The following is a 22,957-nucleotide window of genomic DNA, read 5'->3' as shown; positions in this document are numbered from 1 at the left end:
ACAACCAAAGCCTGTAAAATTTTGTACCTTAATAGGAATTTGAGCTTCATGCCAGTAACAGTCTGCATGCTGACGGGTGATTGGAAGTTGCCAAACAACAGACTCAGTGCCTTGGGTTATATCTGAGATCATCACTGACAGTATCCCTCCATGCTCAGAGCAAGCCTTCACACAAACAAAAAATACAGTATAGGCAAAGTATGGATTTTTTGTTTAACTAGAATGCAAATTATCATAGTACAGTATAATACATTGGAAAAACAGCTTGACTGTATGTACTTCTACCAAATTTATGATTATTGTATAATATTTACTTACCGAAAAGATAAACGTAAAGCACACAATATCTGAATACAGATTTTTAGGTAAAGTTGGACTTGTAAGCCGAGCAACAGATCCAGGAGTGTGATGGGGCCCAGCTTCAAATATGATATAGTGGTCTGGTGGTGAAGAGAGAAAAAATATGGCCTTGAGATTTGTGAAAGCTTCTTTCTGAGCAGTGTCCTGTAGCTACTTCCTTGTGTAACATCATACTGAGTCCTTAGACATGAATCATACAGTCAGACAGGACAATATTCTGGTGGATTCTCTTGATTTGCCCCAACATAACAAATCTAAGATCTTAACCTAACCAGAAGTGCATGAGCCCGAGCCACCCCACCTAACCTAACCAACCGATGCGTAGAATACATGGATTTTTGCGAGCCGCTACTGTTCATAGAACGTGGCATTTGGTATGTTGGTAACCATAACAAACCATAATGATGTAAAAATTGAAAGGATGGGTTGGATATTCAGAATGCTGATGTAGGAAATTTTCAAGCATTCTTACAGGGCCATATTATAATGAGGGAATCACTGGAGAAAACTCAGTTAATCTAGGAATTCATTGATTTTACAAGCTTTAGCTTGTGATCATAGGCAACTCGAAAAATCAGGGGCTCTCATTAACTATTGGCTGTGCTGCATGAGCCTTTCCATATATATTGTTACTAGGTGAAAGTGTCTCACATACCCTGGGGCTCACCAGTCATACTATACTCATACTATATTAACAGGAGGATAAAGAATTTAACAACAATTTATATTTATATAAAATGAAGGTAATAAACATTTAAGATCTGTTAATAGTAAAGTAGAGATTTACCTTGACTCAGTCAAATTGAAATGATGAATTTATTGTGTAATATATTTTATGTCAGTGTCAAAAAAATATAATACTGTACAACAAAATTAATAATTTCTGTACCATTAAAACTGTCACTACTCGATGGCCCATTCAAGGTATGTTTGCTGTACCCATCAGACACAAACCACTGAAGACCGGTATCGCTGTTGGTCCAAAAGCAGGTAGTGTTATCACTGAAGTTACATACAGCAGAACTTCCCCAGGAGCAATCTTCCTCTGTCAGTTTTAAGTCATCGAGTGCTATGACAGCATCTTCCCCAGGCCCTACTTCTCCTGTAAACACCACCTGAAATGTCAAATGAACAGAGTATATAACAAATCAAAATGAGAGATTTGAGGACAGATGCAAAGCAGCTATAGGGAAACCTTGAGTTCCACTAATTGTATTCAAAATTTACAAAAATTACAGAACATGACCAATTTATGCAAATAGAAAATTGTATAAACACAAATATTTACCAAATTACATGAAAATGTATTACATGGTTCATCAATTTTAAACACCACAATAATGAAGAATGCATATAGACCTATGACATTTCACATTTTCTTATACCCACTTCCATTATCCGTTAGCTGGTGGCAATATCACTGAAGTGGCATCTCCCTTTTTTTTAAACCTTGTCTTCCAGAGAAGAAAACAAATGGTGATTACTTCACAGTTAAATGACCAAATCAGCTTATGGAGTTTTTTGTTTGGCCAAGAAGAAGGGGGTACTTACCCGAAACATACCTGGAGAGCGTTTTGGGAGTTCTACTCCCAAGTCCGGCCTGAGGCTCAATATTATGAGGTACATGGAGTGAGACTAGAAAAGGGGTGACACAAAGGGCAAGACCAGAATGAGGGGGGACACAAGGGGTGAGATCAGGATAAGGGAACACAAGGGGTGAGACCACAATGCCACAATGAGGGGAAGATACAAGGGAGCAAGACCAGGATGAGGGGGTCACAATGGTAGAGCCCAGGTTGCTATGACACACATGGGATCTAATAACACAAATTACAGATATATAATAAAAAATTCTTAACTGCGAAAGTAGAGAGCAAAATACACTAGGAGAGAAGAAGTGGATACATACAGTATTTCATAAGTGAAATGCTACGTAAATATAATATGCCACTGGGGTAAGGACTGTATTACATTAGTTGATTAGTGGTTAACAGGTTAGTCTAGGAACTAAAGTTTATTCATCACAAAGACAAACAGGAAAATAAAAATAGTTAAGTATATAATGTGTATACAGGAATATAGATTAATTAAATCAAAAGAACCTTCACTTCCAACGATGTCATTAAGAATAACACAAAAGGGAATTAAAACATAAAATTTAATCTAAATTAACAATATAAATACTAGATGAATACCTTTATACTGTCTCCATAGTATTTATAGAAAGGTATCTGAGCAGCCCTCCATGCTGGTTGTGCCATCTTTAAAAGCTTCATATGATCACTGGTAAAAGTACCATTTTGCATTTCCACAAACACTGTAAAAGACATTAAACACATTACAGTTTTAAGGAAGATAAAAATAACACTTAATATTAAGAGGAAGCACAAAGAAAAGATCTATAGTTAAGGTGATTCAACTATATTTGAATATCTTTCATTTAAGAACTAATCTTTAAGAATAAAATGAATGCACTGTATTTCATTGCAATAAAATAAATAAAATGAATAAATAAAATAAATTAAAGCTAAATATATAAATAAACCAACAAGCATACATACATACACATGTTGTACCTAATAGCCAGAATGCACTACTTTGCCTACTATGCAAGACCCAATTTGCCTAATAAGCCAAGTTTTTCTGAAGTTATATATTTTCCTAATATTTTTTCTTATGAAATGATAAACCTTTCCATTACATTACAATATGATTTTATTAGTTTTTAATTTAAATTAAAACTAGCATAGAAATATGACCAAACCTAACCTAACATAACATTACTGGGTCAGTAATTCATGTTTGTAATATAATATAATAATATTAGTTCACATAAACTAATTAGATTTTTTTTTTGGGGGGGGGGAAATAACGAGATATACTGTATATATATAATGTGCATAGATTTCAATATAGGCAGATTTGCTAAAAAAAAAAAAATTGTAAAAAACTTGCCTATGAGCGTGGCTTCTTCTTTGCCTTGTGAACGGTAATAAAATCTGAGACAGCTAGCAGTCTCAACTTTAATTGAAGGAGTTCTAAGTGATGCAGCGAAGAAAGTCTTACGTCCGCGCAGTTCAAAGACATGGCCTAAAATTTACAAGAGATCTTGTATTAAATAATCAGCATAATTCCAAACTATTGAGTCAATACAGAAACAACTCCTCTGATATAAGAAAATAGAAGACATGGCAAAAGTAAAATATAAGTTAATTGTAGCTGATTGATTCCAATAACAGCTATACAAACATATGACCAGAATTATATAAATGCAATTGCAGATTATAATTCATGCAAGCTATAATTCTGTTGCAAAACAGTGCAACCTAAATCTCATTTTCAATATTTATTCAAACTAGCTTTACCTTGATCAGTGAATGTTGTGTGATCAGACATGGAAGCCATGATCAAAGCCCAGCCATCACCAAAGTCATCACGCATACCACATGTTCCTTCTTGCTCAAAGGAGCATGTCATGGTGTCATTGCCCAGTATTCCTGAGTTTTCTGGGGGAGTACATAATAAGTATTTACTAAAGCAGATTTTTCACTGCATGGTAACGTGAAAGAAATAACATAAATGAAATATAAACAAATTACCATATGCTGTTCACATTATGAAGTAAATGAAATTGGAAACCGTACAGTGAAAAGAAACCTCTTCAACTAATTCTGGACTTTTATAGAATATAAAAAAAGATAAAATGATTGGAGAAAGCATGCAAAATTACTAGAATTACAGTGCATCCTCACAACAAACCCTGCTCTATCGAATTCCTGGATGGTCCGAACAAATTGCATTTGGTACTAAATCTTGAGTAGAACATACAAATGTTCGATTAAGCGAGAATTGTTCGTCCGAGACATCACCGAGACCGAGAGTCAGGAGGTGACTGTCATCAACTATGATTCGCCAAAATGTTAACAGTCGTACAGTGTTACAATAATAGTCACATAGCTATGATTTTGATATGTAATTGTTCACTAATGATTGTTCTATCATGTGCCATGTTCAAAATGATAAAATACAGAAATAGATTTTTCTGTGATTTTGTTGTTGTTCATCCTGGCTGTAGGACCTCTGTTCTTTTCACATCAAGGGAAGAGATAGCCTGGGGCTGACGGGCAGAACAAATTCCATTGTGGAACAATCTGACCTCACTCCATACAGTTTGTTCAAGCAAGGACACACTGTATATATTTCTGTACGAGTGAACAAGTAATCACAAGAAAAATGAAAAAGCTAAAACCTGTCAGATTCCATGTACGAAATTATATTATATAGGCTATATAATGTTTCCAGGTATGAAATTATATTATATAGGCTATTTAAGGCTTACAAAGGTAAGTAAATTGTACATATGCCATGAAGAGTTTTGATAGCTGAAAAACATAAATTTATTTGAGAATGGATTGGCCCCAAGGTGCTCAGATTGGTGTTCAAGGCACCCCATGTATGGTTAACTAGTACTGTGCAGAATAGAACTTGATACAAAATACAAACCAGAAAACCACCAATGGCAGTATGGCTGAATTGTCCAGATGAAAAACTAAGTGAAAGCAAAGGTTAAATTAAATTTTTACAGCATAAAGTGGAGAAAATATAAATGTCAATCATTAATAGGAAATCAAATTTTGCTTGGCAATGAAGTGAAAATCAAACTTTACATAATGTTTTCTAACCTAAACATTTAGTTGGTGTGAACACAATGTCATCAACAGCAATGTTTGCAAGAGGGTTGTCACTCTGAGAACCCTGGAATTCTATGAGAAAAGTTCTGGTAGTGTTGATACCAACATAGGCTTCCATCCATCCAGCAGTCTGTGAACAAATAAGTTAGCGAGTGATCCACTGAAAATATTAATATGACAAAGTATAGTCAATTCCCAGCTAATATTGAGGATGCATTCACAGACATCCAGCGTTTAAGTTATTTAAGTAGAAATTTGTTAAAATGATCAAGAATTTAACAATAACAATAATCACACAGAAATCACATTATTGTGATTTATGAGAAAATCCACTAGGGTTGTGAGGTAGGCAATGCCAGGGTCGTAGAGAACCTACAACCCCGGCATTGCTAAGTCGCATGCTCTACTACTAGACCACCGCCGACCTGTACCAATTTGTATGACTTTTGTACCCAGTTGTATGACTTTTATATATAATAGAAAAAATATACATACAGTACTGTAAATTCATTCCTTATTCTATTTATTATCAAGACATATGTACATCTTTACTATCTGAATATAAAATGTTGCTTTACACATATATATATATGCTGTACTAACAATATTAATAAGATTTACAACTGTACCTGAAAGCCACTCCTGGTCCATATTTTAGTATTAAGGCCAAAGTTCTTGAGATGGACATCAAGTTTTCCCACATCTGACCCATCCATGTGGTACCACCATCGCATACACAAATCCTGCATTTACAGTACAGTCAATGGAGGAAAATATAACTATTATGAAAATATTTATAGAAATATTTGAAAACAGCAAAAGCTTGTAAGAATCAAGACAGAAAGATAACTGAGCAGATACTTTTATGCAACATGTATAACCAATTTCAAAGACTGTATATAACCACAGAAAGAGAACTTGGTGTGTGTTCACATGTCGAAAAATAACAATCAGGGTATGAAGTAATACAACAAAATTTAGGACAACAATTTCTGTTCCTGACTATCACATCCCATACTCAAGAAGCACTGACCGAGAGGGACTCCAAAAGATCTACTCATTAGCCCATTAAAACCTGTTACTGAATCTTCATGTTAAATCAAAATCTATATTAAATCTATTAATCTTTATAATCAAATGACTAATTTTCAACTGAACATGTACATAAAATCTATAGGTTTTCCCATCTGGTACTTGCCTTTCAATACATAATTTGTATAAAGCAATGTCTTTCCCCTTTTCAAATCAACATGATTAATGGACCCCTCCAAACAAACTCAGATATTAAAACTCAGTAAAAAAGACATACTATATATAGTTGTGATCTTTTACAGTTCTGTTATGTTCAATCTGCAGAGAAGGCAATGATTCAAATATGTAATTATATACAGTATATTGTTAAAGTGATAATTTATGAGAACGTAAAGAAAGAAACAAAACAAACCTTTACTGGAATTATTTCAGGGCTGGACACAATTGCAACACCTTTGGAGTTGTTAAATGTTGGTGTAAGGCTCATGAAGTAACCATCACCTAGAGAAACATGAATTATGTTTACAGAGAAATATTGAAAGTGCCTACATTATTAATACATTATATGAGTAAATGCCTAAGAGGTATTTGTCCAAGAGGTAAAACCAATTAACAAAACCCAACCTGTGCTATGATCTGCTAAAGGTCCAACATAATGTGTATCAGAGGCTCCACTTTGAATGCTCCAGCTGGCCTTTCCAGAGAGGGTTTTCCAATCACAGAAATCCTCATTTGAGAAGTCACATGATGCTGCACTGGGTGGTACTGAAAATATACACATGAAGCTAATTTATAAAGTTAAAATTTATTAAAATAAAATCAATTACAAGATCATTTCCCCCCATCACTCAGAAGACAGCCCCAGTTGAGGTTCAGCTTTTCCACACAAAACTCCCTCCTCTCACCAGTTTCACCCGACAAAGACATATGAATAGATCCCTGTTGTACCTGTGCAGAAAGTACTGTAACTATGCCCCGATTATCATGATCAAGTCCGGGATATTTGATGATACCGCCATAAGGAGTATTTAAGTGAAACAGAACATAAACTATGCTTTTAGGTTAAAACCAATCATGAATTTCCATATTTATAATTGTAAGGCAACTTGCAATGACATGGAAACTTACACAAATTCAAACAATGAACAAATAAAACTAACACAGTCAAAATGTTTACCGTACATTAAATTTATTATACAGTATTTAAATTATGAATGTATAAAACTTGGATTTGACAATACTAAATTACTGTACATAAAATGAAAGTTTTCTTATTATAATTACATATTACAATTAAAATTGTCATTACTGAATAAAAGTTATACTGTAGGACAAAATATACCAGTAGGTATTGGTGTGGACATTGCTATGGTGGTACTGGTAGGAATGGCATCAGGAGGAACCAGGGAACAGTCAGCATTGGTAAGGATCTCCACATCATCTAGGAATATCAAACCATCATTGTGGCCCAAGATCCAATCACCTTCAAGCCGCTCTGCTACAAAAATAACCTAAAAGAAACAAGATCTTTTTAAAATTAGCAAAGTTAAAAAAAAAAAAAATTGAAACATGATATACATATGATAGAAGGTTACTACTGTATACTGACAGCTTATACATACATATTTGAGAAAATATCACCTTACAGAAGTGTGTTTTCTTTTTACACATGATATTTTTTAGTTATCTGTAGTCTTGCAGGAATTCTGCCCTTTTCCTGAACACTATTGTATGTTTCTTAATAACTATTCACTTACAGGATTTTTTACATGTTTAAGTGCCAGTATGTTTTAGTCACCAGCCTGTTGCTATAATGCAACAAATTCCTCTGCTCACTAGGTCTGTGTCACATACCTAGCAGGTTTTAATAATGTCTAGTAAAAAATTGGTTCCATAAACGTCTTGTGAGTTGAAAATAAAAAACAGCATTGCACTGCACAAGTCAATATCAAATTAAAGTTAATAATTTTGTGTATTTAAATTCTGAATAGTAACATTATCCTTGTGAACATCATCAATAATAGCAACAACATCTCCTCTTTCATTTTCTTTAATGCTTGCATTAGGAGGTGAAACAGATATTATTCTGATTAGAGAAAAGCAAATATGATGGAATATTTTTATAAAAAGAATCTTTTTCCAGAAAGTGGCAACTGCATCATCAATGTACATCATCAATTTTCCATGAAATATTTTCAGTATTTTGTCTTTGGAACATCATAACACTTTTAAATTAATGAAATAATATGAATGCTCTGTTTCTAAAAAAATCAAATACAGTACAGTAATAAAACACAAAATTACTAAAACAGAACAACTTAAAATAATGTTCAGTAGGTTTAAGATAATTTTCAAATTATCAATGGAAAAAATGGAAAAAATATTTTAAAGGAGAATCTTTTTAACTTGGTAAGTGACAAGAGCATTGACCCAAAACTATGGCTCTGAGTAAACATGAAAAACACCCTTCTAAGCAGTGGTATGTAGTTTCTTTCTCATGCGGCTTCTTCTTGGTGCCATCACTGCTCTATGGGCATCACTTCTTAGCTAAGTGTTAACTTCTGATTCCCTCTCTTCCTCAAGAGGGGTCAGCAGTCCACCCTTAGAATCTCATCTTTTTTCACTGCCATCCGATTACAGGCAAAGAAACTATGTTGCCGAGCAGACACAGTAGAGACCTGGAGCCAGATTCACAAAGCAGTTATGCAAGCACTTATGAACCTGTACATCTTTTGTCAATCTTTGCCTGCTTTGTTTACACTTATTATTAAACAGTTAATGTACTCCGAAGCACCAGGAGACTGTTTATAACAATAACAACATTTGACTGAAGTTTTCATGCTTGTAAATTGTTTAATAAATGTAACCAAAGCCATCAAAGATCGAGGAAAGATGTACACGTTCGTAAGTACTGTACTTGCGTAACTGTTTCGTGAATCTGGCCCGTTAGGTGGAGTCTGCATTTGGCAGTCACATTTCATCATATGGGTAAATTCTTACATTCCTTTTAGATTTTGTGAAATGCACCTCTGTCAATTTGAGAAGTTCCCTGTAGCGTAGAGTGTATTAAGAATATCTTCTGTACAAGTGTTATAATCCTTTTCTCAAGGACAGAGTGAATCTTGCACTCAGAGCAAACTAAATGCAATAGCTCAAAAATGATGAACTAGTGATCACAGTGAAGAAGTAGGCAAGGGGGATAGATCACAACAATGGTGATAGCCATTTAGTAAAACATAACCAGCAAATATCCAAAAAATAAAGTCACTGTGGAAGATAATTAAGCATGATATCTGCTTATGATGATGCAACTATTTTCATGTTATAACCTTTTTCAACTTTTGTAATATCTCACCTGCATATTGCCCACTGAATAAACAGGTATTGGAAACTGTCCTTGATGCCACTGTTCATCACTTTGAGGCAGCTGCCAAACTGGGATCTCAATGTAATCATCAGAGAACTCAGATCTTGGAGCTACATTAACTACTAATGATGCTGGGGCATCTATCAACTTCTTATACCTGTCAAAATTAATTTGCAGATATTAGAAATGCATATAACATATAATTTTCCTCAAAATTGGTGATGGCTCTTTGAAAATTATGGACTCATCATTAGATAGTTTGCTTTGTTTACAACAAAACATAACCTCAAGTCTAACAATAAAATACAGGAAATGTTTTAATGAAGATTTCTACTAGCACTAAATACAAGAGAAAACATGCTATGATAAATTTTAAGCACATGGGGAGAGGTGTTCCTAAATCTTGCATGCAATGAATGCAGTGAGGAGGGTAAGGGTTTTTAAAATGTTGATTGCTAAATGTAAGTGCTTTCCTGGTATTCTCAAAGTGAAAGTGACAAGAGCAATGAAGTGTTTGCATAATATAGTGATGGATAGATAAAGCATTTTAAGGTATTATGACAATAAGCGTACTAAAATACATAGAAAGGGCATTATAGAATGCTCTAAAACATCTCGGCTTAACTTCTTTACAGCTAAAACAACCAATTACTATGTTCCAAACAGTAATACCCACACATTTTTACAAGATCATATGTGAAACAACACCCTTACCCTCAGTAAGTACAGTAATATAAAGTGTTTATAGCTCCGGCCATTGCCTCCCCTGGCAAGCTTGGAGCTACTGTGTAGTGTACACCGAGTGTCTGAAGCATTAGGGGGCCAGGACCTTTACATTCTCAACCTTCCTCAAACATTTTAAACAAATTTGTGCATAATCCACATGGTCAATGCTCCAACTTTTGTTAATGAATCATTGCTTAAAAATTAACAGGGAAAAAAATTGTTTTAAAAGTGAAAATTGCAAAAATTCAATTTGTTTTTACGGATCGGAAATTTCACCAATTTTTATTTAATTCATTGTTGGCCCAGAATGGCATACAAAGTTAATTTTCCCCCAATGAAAATAATGTTTGAGATCAAAGTTTACTGTAAAAAATAATCACTGTTGCCGTCAAAATATGCACCATTTTTTAGCAGAATTTTTTTTTAACTCCCAAAGTTAAGGGTTTATGAATAAACGACATGGATTAAACCTTAGAACTAAGAACTATGCACATAATAAATAAAAATGGTGAGAATCAGTCAGAAACTGGATTTTTCAAATTGTCTCAAAGTTGAAATTCCAGTTTTAGATATAACTGAGGTTCAAGTTATCTACAACAAATATGGTAGTTCTAACTTATGAATAGTCTTGTATGTTTTAATAAATATTGCTTGGCATTCATACTCAAATATGTGATAGTTGCAGGTCAATATGTGCTGAAATGAAGTCAAGAAAAAATAACCTCCCCAAAAAACAAAATATAGGGATAATTATAATGATTTAAATGATCTATATGAAGACTTTATATAAGTAATAGAGCCCTACTCTGGTTCCTAATCATCAAAACAACCCAAAGAGACAAAGAAAATTGAGTTTGAAATCTAAAAAAAATCAGCCAAAAAACAATTCAAGGTCGGATGGATGTAACGGTTTTGCCTTATTTTACTGCCTAGGCTCTAAAACCCATCCATCTTCCTGCACTCCTGATACTAGTGTTAGTAATTACCTAAATGTAATTACCCAAGTGTAGTTACGGAATGAGAGCTATGCGTGTGGTGTCCCATCTTCCTAGTACTCTTTTATCAATTGATGCTTTGAAACTGACAGTTTTGGCCTACATACCTTCTCACTTAACTTATTCCAACCTTTATAATGTCTTGTTCTTAAAGTTAAATGTTTCAAGAATCCCTTTTTGTCAATTTTGTTGATTCCTGTTACTGTTTTGTATGTAGTGATCCCTTCACCACTTTTTCTTCTATCTTCTAGCTTTGGCATATTTAACATCTCTAGTCTCTCCTCATAACTCTTGTTTTTTAGTTCTGGAAACCATTTCATGGCATGTTGTTGCATTTTTTTCAGTTTATTTTTGTGCGTCTTGAGATATTGGTACTATACAAATGCTGCACATTCCAATTTTGGTCTCACAAGTCATGAAGTTTCTTTAATATTTCACCATCCATGTATTATCTGCTAATAATGATATGTATCATATGTATTGTTGGATGCATTCCCTGTTGGACTTTGCCACCTACATAGCCTTATCCCCCCCCCACCCAAGTCCAGTAAAGAAACTTGTTCTAAGGTCTTCTTGTGGACCAAATGCATGTTTGCTACAGGGTTATTTCCCCAGCTAAGATGCTTAGGCTATCAGTGTGTGATTCTAAGCAGACTTTCCTATCATTGAGACTTCTTGGTACTGGTACTTGTGCCTGCCAGCTTTTTGCAGCCAATAAGTGTCCCTTCCTTCTGGTAGCCTCCTTTAAACACTACTCTATTGCACAGTGAGCGCTTCTCCCACTGACTCTTTCTTATCTGTTTATATACTCCTTCTTGATGCAATAATGAACTTAGTCCAGAGACTTCTTTGTGTTGACTTTATGTTGACCCAAAGTAATCTTCGTCTTCACTTTCTCTCTCTCTCTCCAAAATCACACCTCAACTTTAAGTGTTTCGAAGCAGACATCCCTAACTTGTACGATACATCAGTAATTTCATATTGATAATAATCATCAGCATTTTATCATCAGAATAAGCATCAGAATTTTAATACTGAAATAACAATCAAATTATAAACTGTCACTAACTTGATCATAGTTATATACCTCAGAAACTCTGGAATATGCACACATAAAACACAAAATAACTACTGCATTACCAAAACTGAACACAGTTTAAATAGGGCAGAAGAATCGGAGAATTTAGAGAGGCATTCTTGCCCACAAGATAACTTGTTGGTGTGACAAACATGAGGCAGGTGGTGGTGAGAGGTCCAATTTTGTCTTCCTCAAGTTTTGAGAATACCCATTCCAGGTAACCAGTGTTGGTCCATCCACAGGTATCAATCTCAAAATTACAACTCCCTGCAATTAAATATAAAGAGAAGTTAGCAAAATGTTGTCCAATATATAAAGTACAGTACAGTGCCTATCAACATCACATTTTAAAAGTGAAAGTCATACCATTATTAAATTTACAGTATATACAAAATTTAAGATTTATTAATATTAATTATTAAGTATTAAACAGTACCCAAAATAAATGGGACTAAAGACTAATCAAGAACCTTATGGGTGATGGCAATGCCATAAAAGTAAAGGTTGGCCAAATCTTTGGGCACATTTACCGTATGTGACAAAAAAGATGCCGCTAGATTAATAGTAATGTTGGGAGGTAGAAGTTATGGGAAACAGACTAAAGAAATTAAATCTCACATCACTGGAAGAAAGGTGACTGAGGAGAGACATGATCTCCACATAAAAATTCCCAGGAGATGGACAGGGTAGATAAGAATAAACTACTGTACTTGGTTTGAGTACCAATATAAACCATATTCATTAAAAATAATTTGCTGAGTGTCAGGGCCCAACAGGCTCAGGAACTTGTATACCAGACAATTGTAAGTTGAGTGGCATGACCAAAGAGCTGATAATCAATATTTGCAAGCACTATTTGGAGAGTACACTCATAATTAAACATAATATGGGCACACATATATGCACACACAAATAGGAAATTTCCTGTCCACACCAGGGCTACTAATGACTGTAATAAAGGTATTCATGTAAAAACACATAAATATTAATACAGTATGTATGTTTTTATAGTATCTATTCTTACCATGTGTAGGGGCAAACATCAGAGTTGTCAAGCTTGATGTCATCAATTTCTACATAGCCATCTGGAGTCCCACCAAAGAAAGCTTGGAAGACTACGTGGCGTGTACTTGTAGAGGAAGGCACTTTTCCTGAACCGAGCTGCCACCAGCTGCCAGTTCCCACTATTAATAATACACAAGAGGAAATTACATTCAAAATTATAGCCAAACTCTGTTGTGTGATGTTGCATAGGAAAATTAAGGGATGAATGCCCTCATCTTCAACTGCTCATAGCTGTAGTGTGTTTTTTTTGTTTTGTTTTTTTAGATATATACAAGAGTTGTTACATTCTTGTACAGTCACTAGTACGCGTAGCGTTTCGGGCAGGTCCCTGGAATACGATCCCCTGCCGTGAAGAATCGTTTTTTCATCCAAATACACATTTTACTGTTGCGTTAAACAGAGGCTACAGTTAAGGAATTGCGCCCAGTAAATCCTCCCCGGCCAGGAAACGAACCCATGACATAGCGCTCGCGGAACGCCAGGCGAGTGTCTTACCATTACACCACGGAGACTGTTATATTAGATAAGTTTCATCTTCTGAATTACGCTGTTTTAATGTAATTTTCTGTAATAATTTATATTTGTATTTGTGCTGTTTTTTCAACAATGTTCCCCCCCTCTTTTACCACTATTTTTTTTTGTACTCAACGCATTTTTTTCTTTTTACCCATTAGTTTTAAGCTTTAGTCAGTAGTGTTTTTTCCTGCCCGAAACGCTTTGCGTAATAGTGGCTTTAGGCATTGTATGTACTAGCTCTATCTATAAAGCCAACAAACTTTGTAAAATCTCTTTATGTATGTACCTTTGCCTAAATAAAAATTATTATTATTATTATTATTATTATTATTCTAGCCAACATAGTTTTGTTGGTGCTAAAATACTTTACTGTAAAAAAAAATTCTCCAAACAAAACTCCATCCTCTCACCAGACAATAGACATATGAATAGATCCCTGTTGCATTTGCAATTGCCAACACCACATCCACCGGGGTGTTGGTGGTGCCTCTTCCAGAACAGCAGGTGTACTTGTGTAGGGAGATGGTGGGGACTATGTTCCACAAATCCCAAAATTTGACAATACAGATGTTGGGGTTACTGAAATTTTCCCATTAACTGGTGATGACATGAGTGAAATGGACTATTTTATGGCATACACTCATGAACCAATCATGGAACATTGTTCTGAAAATTAACAGATATATTGCCGAACTCACTGGAACTGAGGACATATTACCACATTCACAACTGCAGCATTGGACGGACACCACTGTAGTTGAACTTTTATTTGTTTCTTGCCCTGTGAATGATGATGAAACATTCAGTGAAACATGTTATCCAGGATTATTGGAACAGAGACTCTGTGGTCCCGTCACCTATTTTCAGAAAATACCTGTCTCACAACGGGTATCTGTTACTTCTCAAGTGCATTAATTTTGAAAATAGTGAAAAGTGGAATGCAGATGACAGACTGTGGAAGGTGAGGCATGTCCTCAGTGAACCAAATGCGAAGTACAAAGATTTCACATCAAGCGAGCAGCCACATCTAACAGCCTAGTTGACCAGACCACCAACCAGGAGGCCTGGTTTAAGACCAGGCCACGGAGACGTTGCTCCTCGAAATCACCATAAGGTAACTAAAGGTAATGTAGCATAAACATGTATATATTGAGTGAATGAGATTATATAGTGAGAAAACCTCAGGAATATATATGAAATTTATTGTGAAATAAAACATTTTAATGTGTATACAGTATTTGTGACACGCATATATTTGTATGTATCAATGTTCTATAATTTTATTATATAGAACAGCAAGTTACACCCTAGTGAACAAAATCAGTGAAATAAGTTATGGCTAAATAGGTCAGAGACATTATAAATAATTCAACGACAATATCATCGTGGCAACTCTTGTGAACTGAATGGACCGGAAGACACTGCTGGGGCGCTCACTGCAGGAGTGAACATGAATTGGTGATGTCATCGTGAGATTTCTTCACTCATTCACAGCCATGGTAACATTGATTTTTTCCTCTGATCAGGAAATATATTTTAACAATATTAAAAAGAATTAGTTTTTTCTTGCGCACAGGAGGGTTGTCACCGATAAACAGGGGTGTAGTGCAGGGAGGTTACAAGTGAGTTTAATAAATCATCCAAGCCAATAAGTTTTTTCTCTCAAAATTTTATTAAAAGAAAAGTATGTAAAAGCCAATATGACTTAATTTCCCCATACCTTAATAATCATCAAGACTCACCTTCTACTGAGAAAATTATATCTTGTGTGTCATTAGTTATGGCTCGAAAAGCAGTTGTATCAACAGTTTTAAACTGGTACCAAAAGGTGAGGCAATTGGAATCTTCTAATATGTTTGGGCCATCCATGGTAGCTACCTGTCCACCCGTTGAAGCCTTCGCAAAGTCAAGAACAACATAGTAACCTATATAAGGAATTAAAAATTATGAGCATTAATAACTTATCTTATATAAATCAATTATGACTCAAAATTGCCAATATGAAACATCACTATAATACATTTACAATAGAAGACAACACACTGAAATCCTACCATAAGCAGACTGGTATGTGTGATCATCACTGGAATACTTGTGTGCAGACTCAGCAGCATAGGTGCGGAAGAACTGGAAGTCAGTTGGTGAACCCGACTGGTATCCTGAGAGAAGAACAATTGTTTCAAGGAACTGAATACATTTAAAGGTTGTATATGTTACAAGAGGAGAATCAGCTTCTGATATGCTGTATGAAGTGGGTAAAGTTCTAGCATTGTAAGACTGTTAAGTGGGATAACTCTAGCATTACAAGAAGTCAGCCAGCTTCTAATGTTGCAGAGAGTGGGTCAACTTCTAATGTTGCATAGAGTTGGTCAGCTCCTAATGTTACATAAAGTGAGTCAGGATCTAGCACTGCAAGAAGTGGGTCATCTTCTAATGTTGCATAGAGTGGGTCAGCTCCTAATATGTTGCATGATGCTGATCAAGTTCTAGTATTGCAAGAAGTGGGGCAGCTTTTAGTTTTTTATATGAAGCAGGACAGCTTCTAATATGCTTAATAAAACAGGTCAGGTTCTACCACTGTAAGAAGTGGGGAAGCTTCTAATATGCTGCATGAAGCAGGTCCTGTTCTAGCATTGCAAGAAGCATGCCCGCTTCTAGTGTTGCATAAAAGGGGTCAGGCTCTACCATTTCAAGAAGCAAGTCAGCTTCTAGTGTGCTGCATGAAGTGGTTGAGGGCCTTGCATTGTAAGAATCGGATCATAATCTAATATGATGCTTAAAGCAGGTCCAGTTCTGGTGGGCAGTATGAAGTGGGTCACATTGTAGCACTTGCAAGACATAGGTCACCTTCTTGTGTGTAAAGTGAAAGACATCAGGTCAGGGTTGTACAATATACTGCATATACTGGCATACAGTACCAGCATAATTATATTCGCAACAGAAACATTTGGGTTGAAGGGTGTATAATACTGTACATTAAAGATTTGCTAATTTAAGCACCAATTTTTAGTCACTTTTAAATCTATTTAGAGCCTCTGTCCCAATGTCCTTTGAAGAACATATTAGTACAATACAAGGCATGGCACAAATTTTTAATCTCCAACCTTCCATCTTCTGTAGGTAGCCTTTTTTGTTAACTGTGTTGTTCTAAAGTCTTGTCTATTGTCTACTCTTTCTATATTATTCATCAATTATATTTACACCACATCTCATTTCAAGTACTTGAAATGGAGTCAAAAATCTATTGCAATAAAATACAGATTCTTCCAATTACATTAGAGCAAATTCTGGCAGATTACCAGCTCCTTTAAGAAAATCTGCATTTGCAAACCTTCCATCAATATCTTAGGTGTCACAAGTCACATTCAATCTGTCAAGGAGGCCATACATTTCAGCAACTGCCAAGCTGTACATCCATAAAGTCCATATTCAAAGCATATTTAAATTCTTAGTTATTTCAGCTTTACAAAAGTGTCAGCTATCCTTGTTTAGAGTACAAATTTTGCATCTTGGGTAGCTCCCCTTCTATCCTGGCCTAGAGTACTGCTCTCACACCTTGGTTAGCTCCCCCCCCGTCTAACTTTGTCTAGAGTACTGCTCTAATATCTTGATTAGCTCCCCCTCTACTTTTGTCTAGAGTACTGGTCTCGCATCTTGATTAGTTTCCCTCAATCTTTGTCTAGGGTACTGCTCTCATATCTTGGATAGTTTCCCTTCTATCTTTGCCTAGAGTACTGCTCTTACATTTTGGTTAGCTCCCTCTCTACCCTTGCCTAGAGTACTGTTATTTTATCTGGAGCAGCTCCTCACCTATCAAAGTTCTTGATGCAGTTCAGTGGAAAGCTGTTATCTGAAAGTTCACCAACCTCAACATACCTCCACAATATAAGTCAGTTTGACTCTCGTATTCGAAGTTACAAGTCTGGCGTTCGACAGGACATCCTTCTGCTGTGATCACAATGTTATCCAAAAGAATGAGGGAATCTTCCCCAACAACTTGGGCTTCCCATTCTAGCTGTTAATTAAATTAAATCAGTTGATTAAAAATCTAATTATACCAAAATTGTAACTATAATGTTAATATTTAATAGTACAATACAGTACTGTAATTATAATGCTGAGAATTATTAATGAAAATAATTATACAGTAATAATAATAAACAAATAATAGTAATACACATAGTCTAGCTTGACAGAGCAGCAAACTATTACATGAAGGTGGGAACATAAATATAGAGAGTTTATTATTTGTTGACACAATACTTAAATTTTTTGAGACACTATCTAGATGTACAGAATTTCTAATAACATACCGAGTAGGCATCTCCAGCATTCAACTCAATATTAGCAGAGATCCAATCAGGTATTGTGGTGGTGTGTCGCTGCCATAATGCCTCACTACGGGTCTCACGAAAACTAAAGAACATCAGTAGCACACCAGACTCACATCCTATAAACCGGTACCTGTTGGTTTTTATAAGTTATTAGTACATGCAAAAAGACATACAAGGGCCTTTTATTAGTTATTATTCAATGCTTTACATTAATGAAAAACAGAGGAGCTTCTTTAATTAATCTGAAACAGCTGGAACTAAAAAAATTGTGGATTAGTGAATTCTGTGGTTTGTTGATACCTATCCTGTACCTAATGGTACGAGAATGCTGGGCTAACATGATACTGTATAGCTTAGCCAATGTTCTTTTAATTAGGTACAGCAAGTTGTGAAGAAAACACAAAGTGAAGAACAGAAGCCTGAGTTTATTCAATACTTTTCTATTTTAACTTCTTCAGTACTAACAGAATATAGGTTCACATAAAATAAGTGAGTAAGTCACTTGCATTCCTTTAATAGTCACCCCCACAAACTGGCCACTACTGTATTACCATTACCACCACTCCATAAGTCATCACCACATCAATCATCATCGCTGCACACACAATGCAAGTCAAAAGTGGCATTGTAGTTTTGACATAATTAAACTCTTGGTTTGTTGTTTTTGTCATCACTGTTATAATTATTATTATAACTGTTATTATTACTATTATTATTATATAATATTAATAATAATAATAAAACTACAATTTATACATAATACTACAGTATTTATACTTTTGCACTACAGTATGTAGAAGTATATCTTACCTTTGTTGATGATTCTTGTTGGGGGTATGGAAGATGGTGAGGAAGGGGGAGGAGAAGAGTTGTTAGTTTTTGGAAGGGACATCCCCTTCCATTATAACAGCAGTGATGATATTTCTGGGGTACACTCTCTCTCACATTCTGCAGACATACCACTAGGACCTGGTTGTAGCTCACTGCTTGCTTGTCTTACTAAGAATCTGTCTACAGACACTTGTTTTTCTCTACGTTTTAACACTTGTCTGTAGTGAGACATTACATTGTCTCACTATGAATGATCACTTGTTTTTCCCTCTTGTTGTGAGGATCATCATCCTCACAACTATTTTCTTAGGTTGAACTTTACCACTGACTTTCTTGGGACCCATGGCATGATATATAATAAGAACTTTTATGTTCAGTAACCAAAAAAAGCACAAAACAATGAAATTCCTCACAAAGAATTAAAGCAAGGTCATCACTTGGCAGTAGACACTGGTAATCTGAAGTGCGCCATGTGCTTGGTCAGCCCATATGTATATCAAGAAACTCAAGCATCGAGTCACATTTTTTGAAGAAATCGAGCTTGAAAACCGAAAAATTTGAAAACGGGCATTCCAAAACCGAGGTTCCACTGTAAAATTAATAATAATAATCAGAGAGTAATCACACTAACATGATGTATCAATGACAAAATCTGTAGGAGCTGTGATGAGGATTTGAACCTATGCGGTGGGTGTTCCCACGCACACACTCTAGTCAACTAGGTCATAACATGGTCCATGTTGTGGTCTAGTTGACTAGGGCGTGTGCATGGTAACACCCATCACATAGGTTCGAACCATCATCACAGCTCCTACGGATTTTCTCAACAATATTTATACCACCAGTATACATCTTTATTTGTAGTATATATAAATAAAGCATTAAATGTGATGAAACGCTCACTTCTGATGTACCCCTAGTGGCTCCCTAAGCTTATCTCTGGTACCACAATGCCTTAACCCCAACACACCAGGCCTAATATCTGTTGCATAGCAAGGCCAGGATCAGAATCTGGCTCACTATGAGGCGAGAGAAGCAGTGTCTCAACAATAAAACTAGGAAAGTACACCAGAAATCACAGGCACATAAAACAAGTGAATGCTTGAAGGAAAATAGGCACACTTAGGTAAACGAAGCAAATTACTATTTTTGCAGAATAAATAACCTGACTGTGATGGCCATTGTTGCCACCAAATGGCAGCCCAGGTCAGTTGAGGTGTCAACCAGCATACCCCCTCACTCTGGAGCCACAGTACAAAACTCCACTACTCCATAGTGAAGAAGGGAACAGGGCAGATTTTCCTGATAGGCCTAGAGCCCTACCAGAAAGGGCATCGCTACATTCAACCATTGATTTTTGGGAGGGACCTAGCTAGCTCTCTGTGGCTTCTTAATCTATTCACAGTGATGCCACTATAAAAAAGGCCAGAGGATCTCCAATGGGCTGACCCCGGGAAGAAGAAGAACAGTAGAGAAGGGTTATCTTGAGATGGTTTCGGGGCTTTAGTGTCCCCGCGGCCCGGTCCTCAACCAGGCCTCCACCCCAGGAAGCAGCCCGTGACAGCTGACTAACACCCAGGTACCTATTTTACTGCTAGGTAACAGGGGCATAGGGTGAAAGAAACTCTGCCCATTGTTTCTCGCCGGCGCCCGGGATCAAACCCGGGACCACAGGATCACAAGTCCAGAGCCGACCGGCTCCCCTCTAGGGCATAGTACAGTGCCTACTGTACATACTGGGGGCATAGGGTCTGGGGCATAGAACAGTGGCCATGATAAATTCTGGTAAAAATAACCACTCCCAGAACTAACTTTCTCTATTCATTTCACTACCAAAAATGAACATCAATGGTATACCATGCTTTACTGTATAATTTTTTTTTATTTTTTTTACCCCGAGGAAACAAAGTTCATATTATATAACATCAAATGTGTTTATATTTTCTTTTCCACGATAGCACTGGGTATTACTAATAATTATAAAACTGTAATTATGAAATAGGTTAAGGAAATTACCTGAAACTAATACACTGGAGGCCAAGATAAGTAATCTCAGGGGTTTTAATGACAGCTTTCTCTTTATTGCTATGTCCCGTGGCATCCATTAGCATGTATCCTCCAGGAGGAAGCTCAAAGTCATCTTCTTCATGTTGGTAAAACCAATCAAAATCGTCCGATGTAACCTGGATCATTGAACACATATCTTCTTCGAAGTCACAGTTGAAAATGTCACTAGCTATATAATGAAAACAAATGTTAATATTACATTAGTGTTATAATCCAACATAACACGTTAAAATAAATACATATATATCTCAGATAAAATTGATATGAAATATACAATAATATATAATATGAAAGAGAAGACTCACGTGGGTTAGGTGTTGTAGAAGGTAACGGTGTTGGTGTAGCCGCTGAGGGTAGAGTGACACAGTCACCAGTAGAAGTAAACAGGTCATCCAGGGCAATCCAGCCAGAGGAGTAGGACCCAGTTACCCCTTCAATAACAATTTCAAATTCTCCCCTGGTAGAGCCAGGAATGCCAACCTGGAAGAGTTGTTTGTAATATAAATATAATTATATTATATATACTGTATCAGGATATAAATAATGATTACTTAAATTTTACAATAAATAATATTAGACTGCGATATGAGAAGTTAATAGAAATAGTAATATTTATATTTATTTATTTATTTATATACAAGAAGGTACATATCGTTTATGAGAGTACAGAGGCTGGAAGTTTGACAATCTTGTATCTATCTTTTTAGTATATCTTTTTAGCATTCTTGTATCTTGATATCTATCTCTACATTTAATATAGCAAAACATCTAATAACTTAGTGCAGTATCTATACAACACTGTACCAACTTGCAATACTTAATCAGATTTTCAAACCTCATTACAATTTAAGACTAGTGTAATAATTAATAATAATCCTGCAAAACTATCAGTTTCAAATAATATAAACATAAGAGCTTTGTTGATTTTATCATATTCATTTTATTCCATAGGAAACAAAAGGAAGTTCTACAAAGTTATTTGCTTTGATTTATTCCAGGTAGGTCTACATGAGAGAAGAGTTTAAAGAAAGCCTAAATCATTATGTAACTTGTTGTGTCTTATCTACCTGTCCATAGAGCCAGTCAGGGCCTTGTTGCCCTGTAAGAGACCATATTATATTCTTGCCATCATCACTTCGTGATGAAATCTTCAGGCGAGCTTCATCATCTCCACTCATAGAATAGAAAAAACTGAAGCAAAATCCATACACATCATTTGGTATGTGGGAACTGACCAAGGCAGTAGCTGTGTTAGCGTGCTCACCAGAATCTTCCACCATTACATAACCACCTATTTGAGCAGAAAGAAATTATGTTAAAAGTTACGGGAAGTGAAAAGAAAGCACAAATTTTATATTACAGAATAACCTGCTTTACAATCTATTGAATGAAATGAAATACAATACCCAATTTTTAGGCAGAAGTCCAGGTAAACTCTGAGCTACAAAAGGCCATCATCTATAAAAACTCAGCTACTGTAAAATAATTATTTAATTGGCTTCTAACAAGAGAAAGGGAAGGAAGGACTGAAGCAGACAAGCAGAGTGGGCAGAGATATCTGTCAATCAGATATGTGATAAATGCATCATGTTTGTTCACTGCAGTGCAGTGCAAATCTATTAAAACCAATCAGTTTGTGCCAGATCCCAGCTAATTATATGAAAAATAATTGCAGAAAAAGATCTTTAAGTAATTGCACTATTTTATGGCCATAATTATTATGTTTTTATAATTTCAAACACCTAAATATATTTCTTTACAACAAATCCACAAGGGCCGTGATGAGGGTTTGAACTTACACACAGGATGATCCCAGACGCTGCCTTAGTCGACTGCACCACAACATGGTCAAATTGTTGGAATTGTGTAAAACTCTGGTTTGTGTCTCGGAGAGG

At 35.7% G+C, this 22,957-nt stretch overlaps 2 protein-coding genes across 2 annotated transcripts in view; both read right to left on the bottom strand.

The window, feature by feature from the left end:
* The window catches only part of LOC123774758 (MAM and LDL-receptor class A domain-containing protein 1), a 152,699-nt gene extending 140,188 nt beyond the window's left edge, over window positions 1-12,511 (bottom strand). Inside the window, 13 exon segments of the mRNA XM_069310826.1 lie at window positions 28-165; window positions 319-440; window positions 1,250-1,475; window positions 2,556-2,677; window positions 3,316-3,450; window positions 3,726-3,866; window positions 5,043-5,181; window positions 5,681-5,794; window positions 6,496-6,584; window positions 6,708-6,848; window positions 7,426-7,594; window positions 9,439-9,607; window positions 12,312-12,511. Coding sequence (XP_069166927.1) covers window positions 28-165; window positions 319-440; window positions 1,250-1,475; window positions 2,556-2,677; window positions 3,316-3,450; window positions 3,726-3,866; window positions 5,043-5,181; window positions 5,681-5,794; window positions 6,496-6,584; window positions 6,708-6,848; window positions 7,426-7,594; window positions 9,439-9,607; window positions 12,312-12,403 — 1,797 coding nt within the window. The 5' untranslated portion in view covers window positions 12,404-12,511.
* Window positions 12,507-22,957, bottom strand: part of LOC138355640 (MAM and LDL-receptor class A domain-containing protein 1-like) — a 33,346-nt gene continuing 22,895 nt past the window's right edge. Inside the window, exons 19-27 of the mRNA XM_069310959.1 lie at window positions 22,130-22,353; window positions 21,368-21,542; window positions 21,012-21,231; window positions 18,144-18,294; window positions 17,707-17,845; window positions 15,885-15,989; window positions 15,573-15,755; window positions 13,274-13,433; window positions 12,507-12,516 (exon numbers count right to left, since the gene is read on the bottom strand). Of these exons, the coding sequence (XP_069167060.1) occupies window positions 12,507-12,516; window positions 13,274-13,433; window positions 15,573-15,755; window positions 15,885-15,989; window positions 17,707-17,845; window positions 18,144-18,294; window positions 21,012-21,231; window positions 21,368-21,542; window positions 22,130-22,353 (1,367 nt within the window). The remainder of the gene's footprint in view (window positions 12,517-13,273; window positions 13,434-15,572; window positions 15,756-15,884; window positions 15,990-17,706; window positions 17,846-18,143; window positions 18,295-21,011; window positions 21,232-21,367; window positions 21,543-22,129; window positions 22,354-22,957) is intronic.

The sequence above is a fragment of the Procambarus clarkii genome, chromosome 68, assembly GCF_040958095.1.
Source record: "Procambarus clarkii isolate CNS0578487 chromosome 68, FALCON_Pclarkii_2.0, whole genome shotgun sequence".
Taxonomy (NCBI): Eukaryota; Metazoa; Arthropoda; class Malacostraca; order Decapoda; family Cambaridae; genus Procambarus; species Procambarus clarkii.
This window is presented reverse-complemented; position numbering and strand designations above follow the sequence as displayed.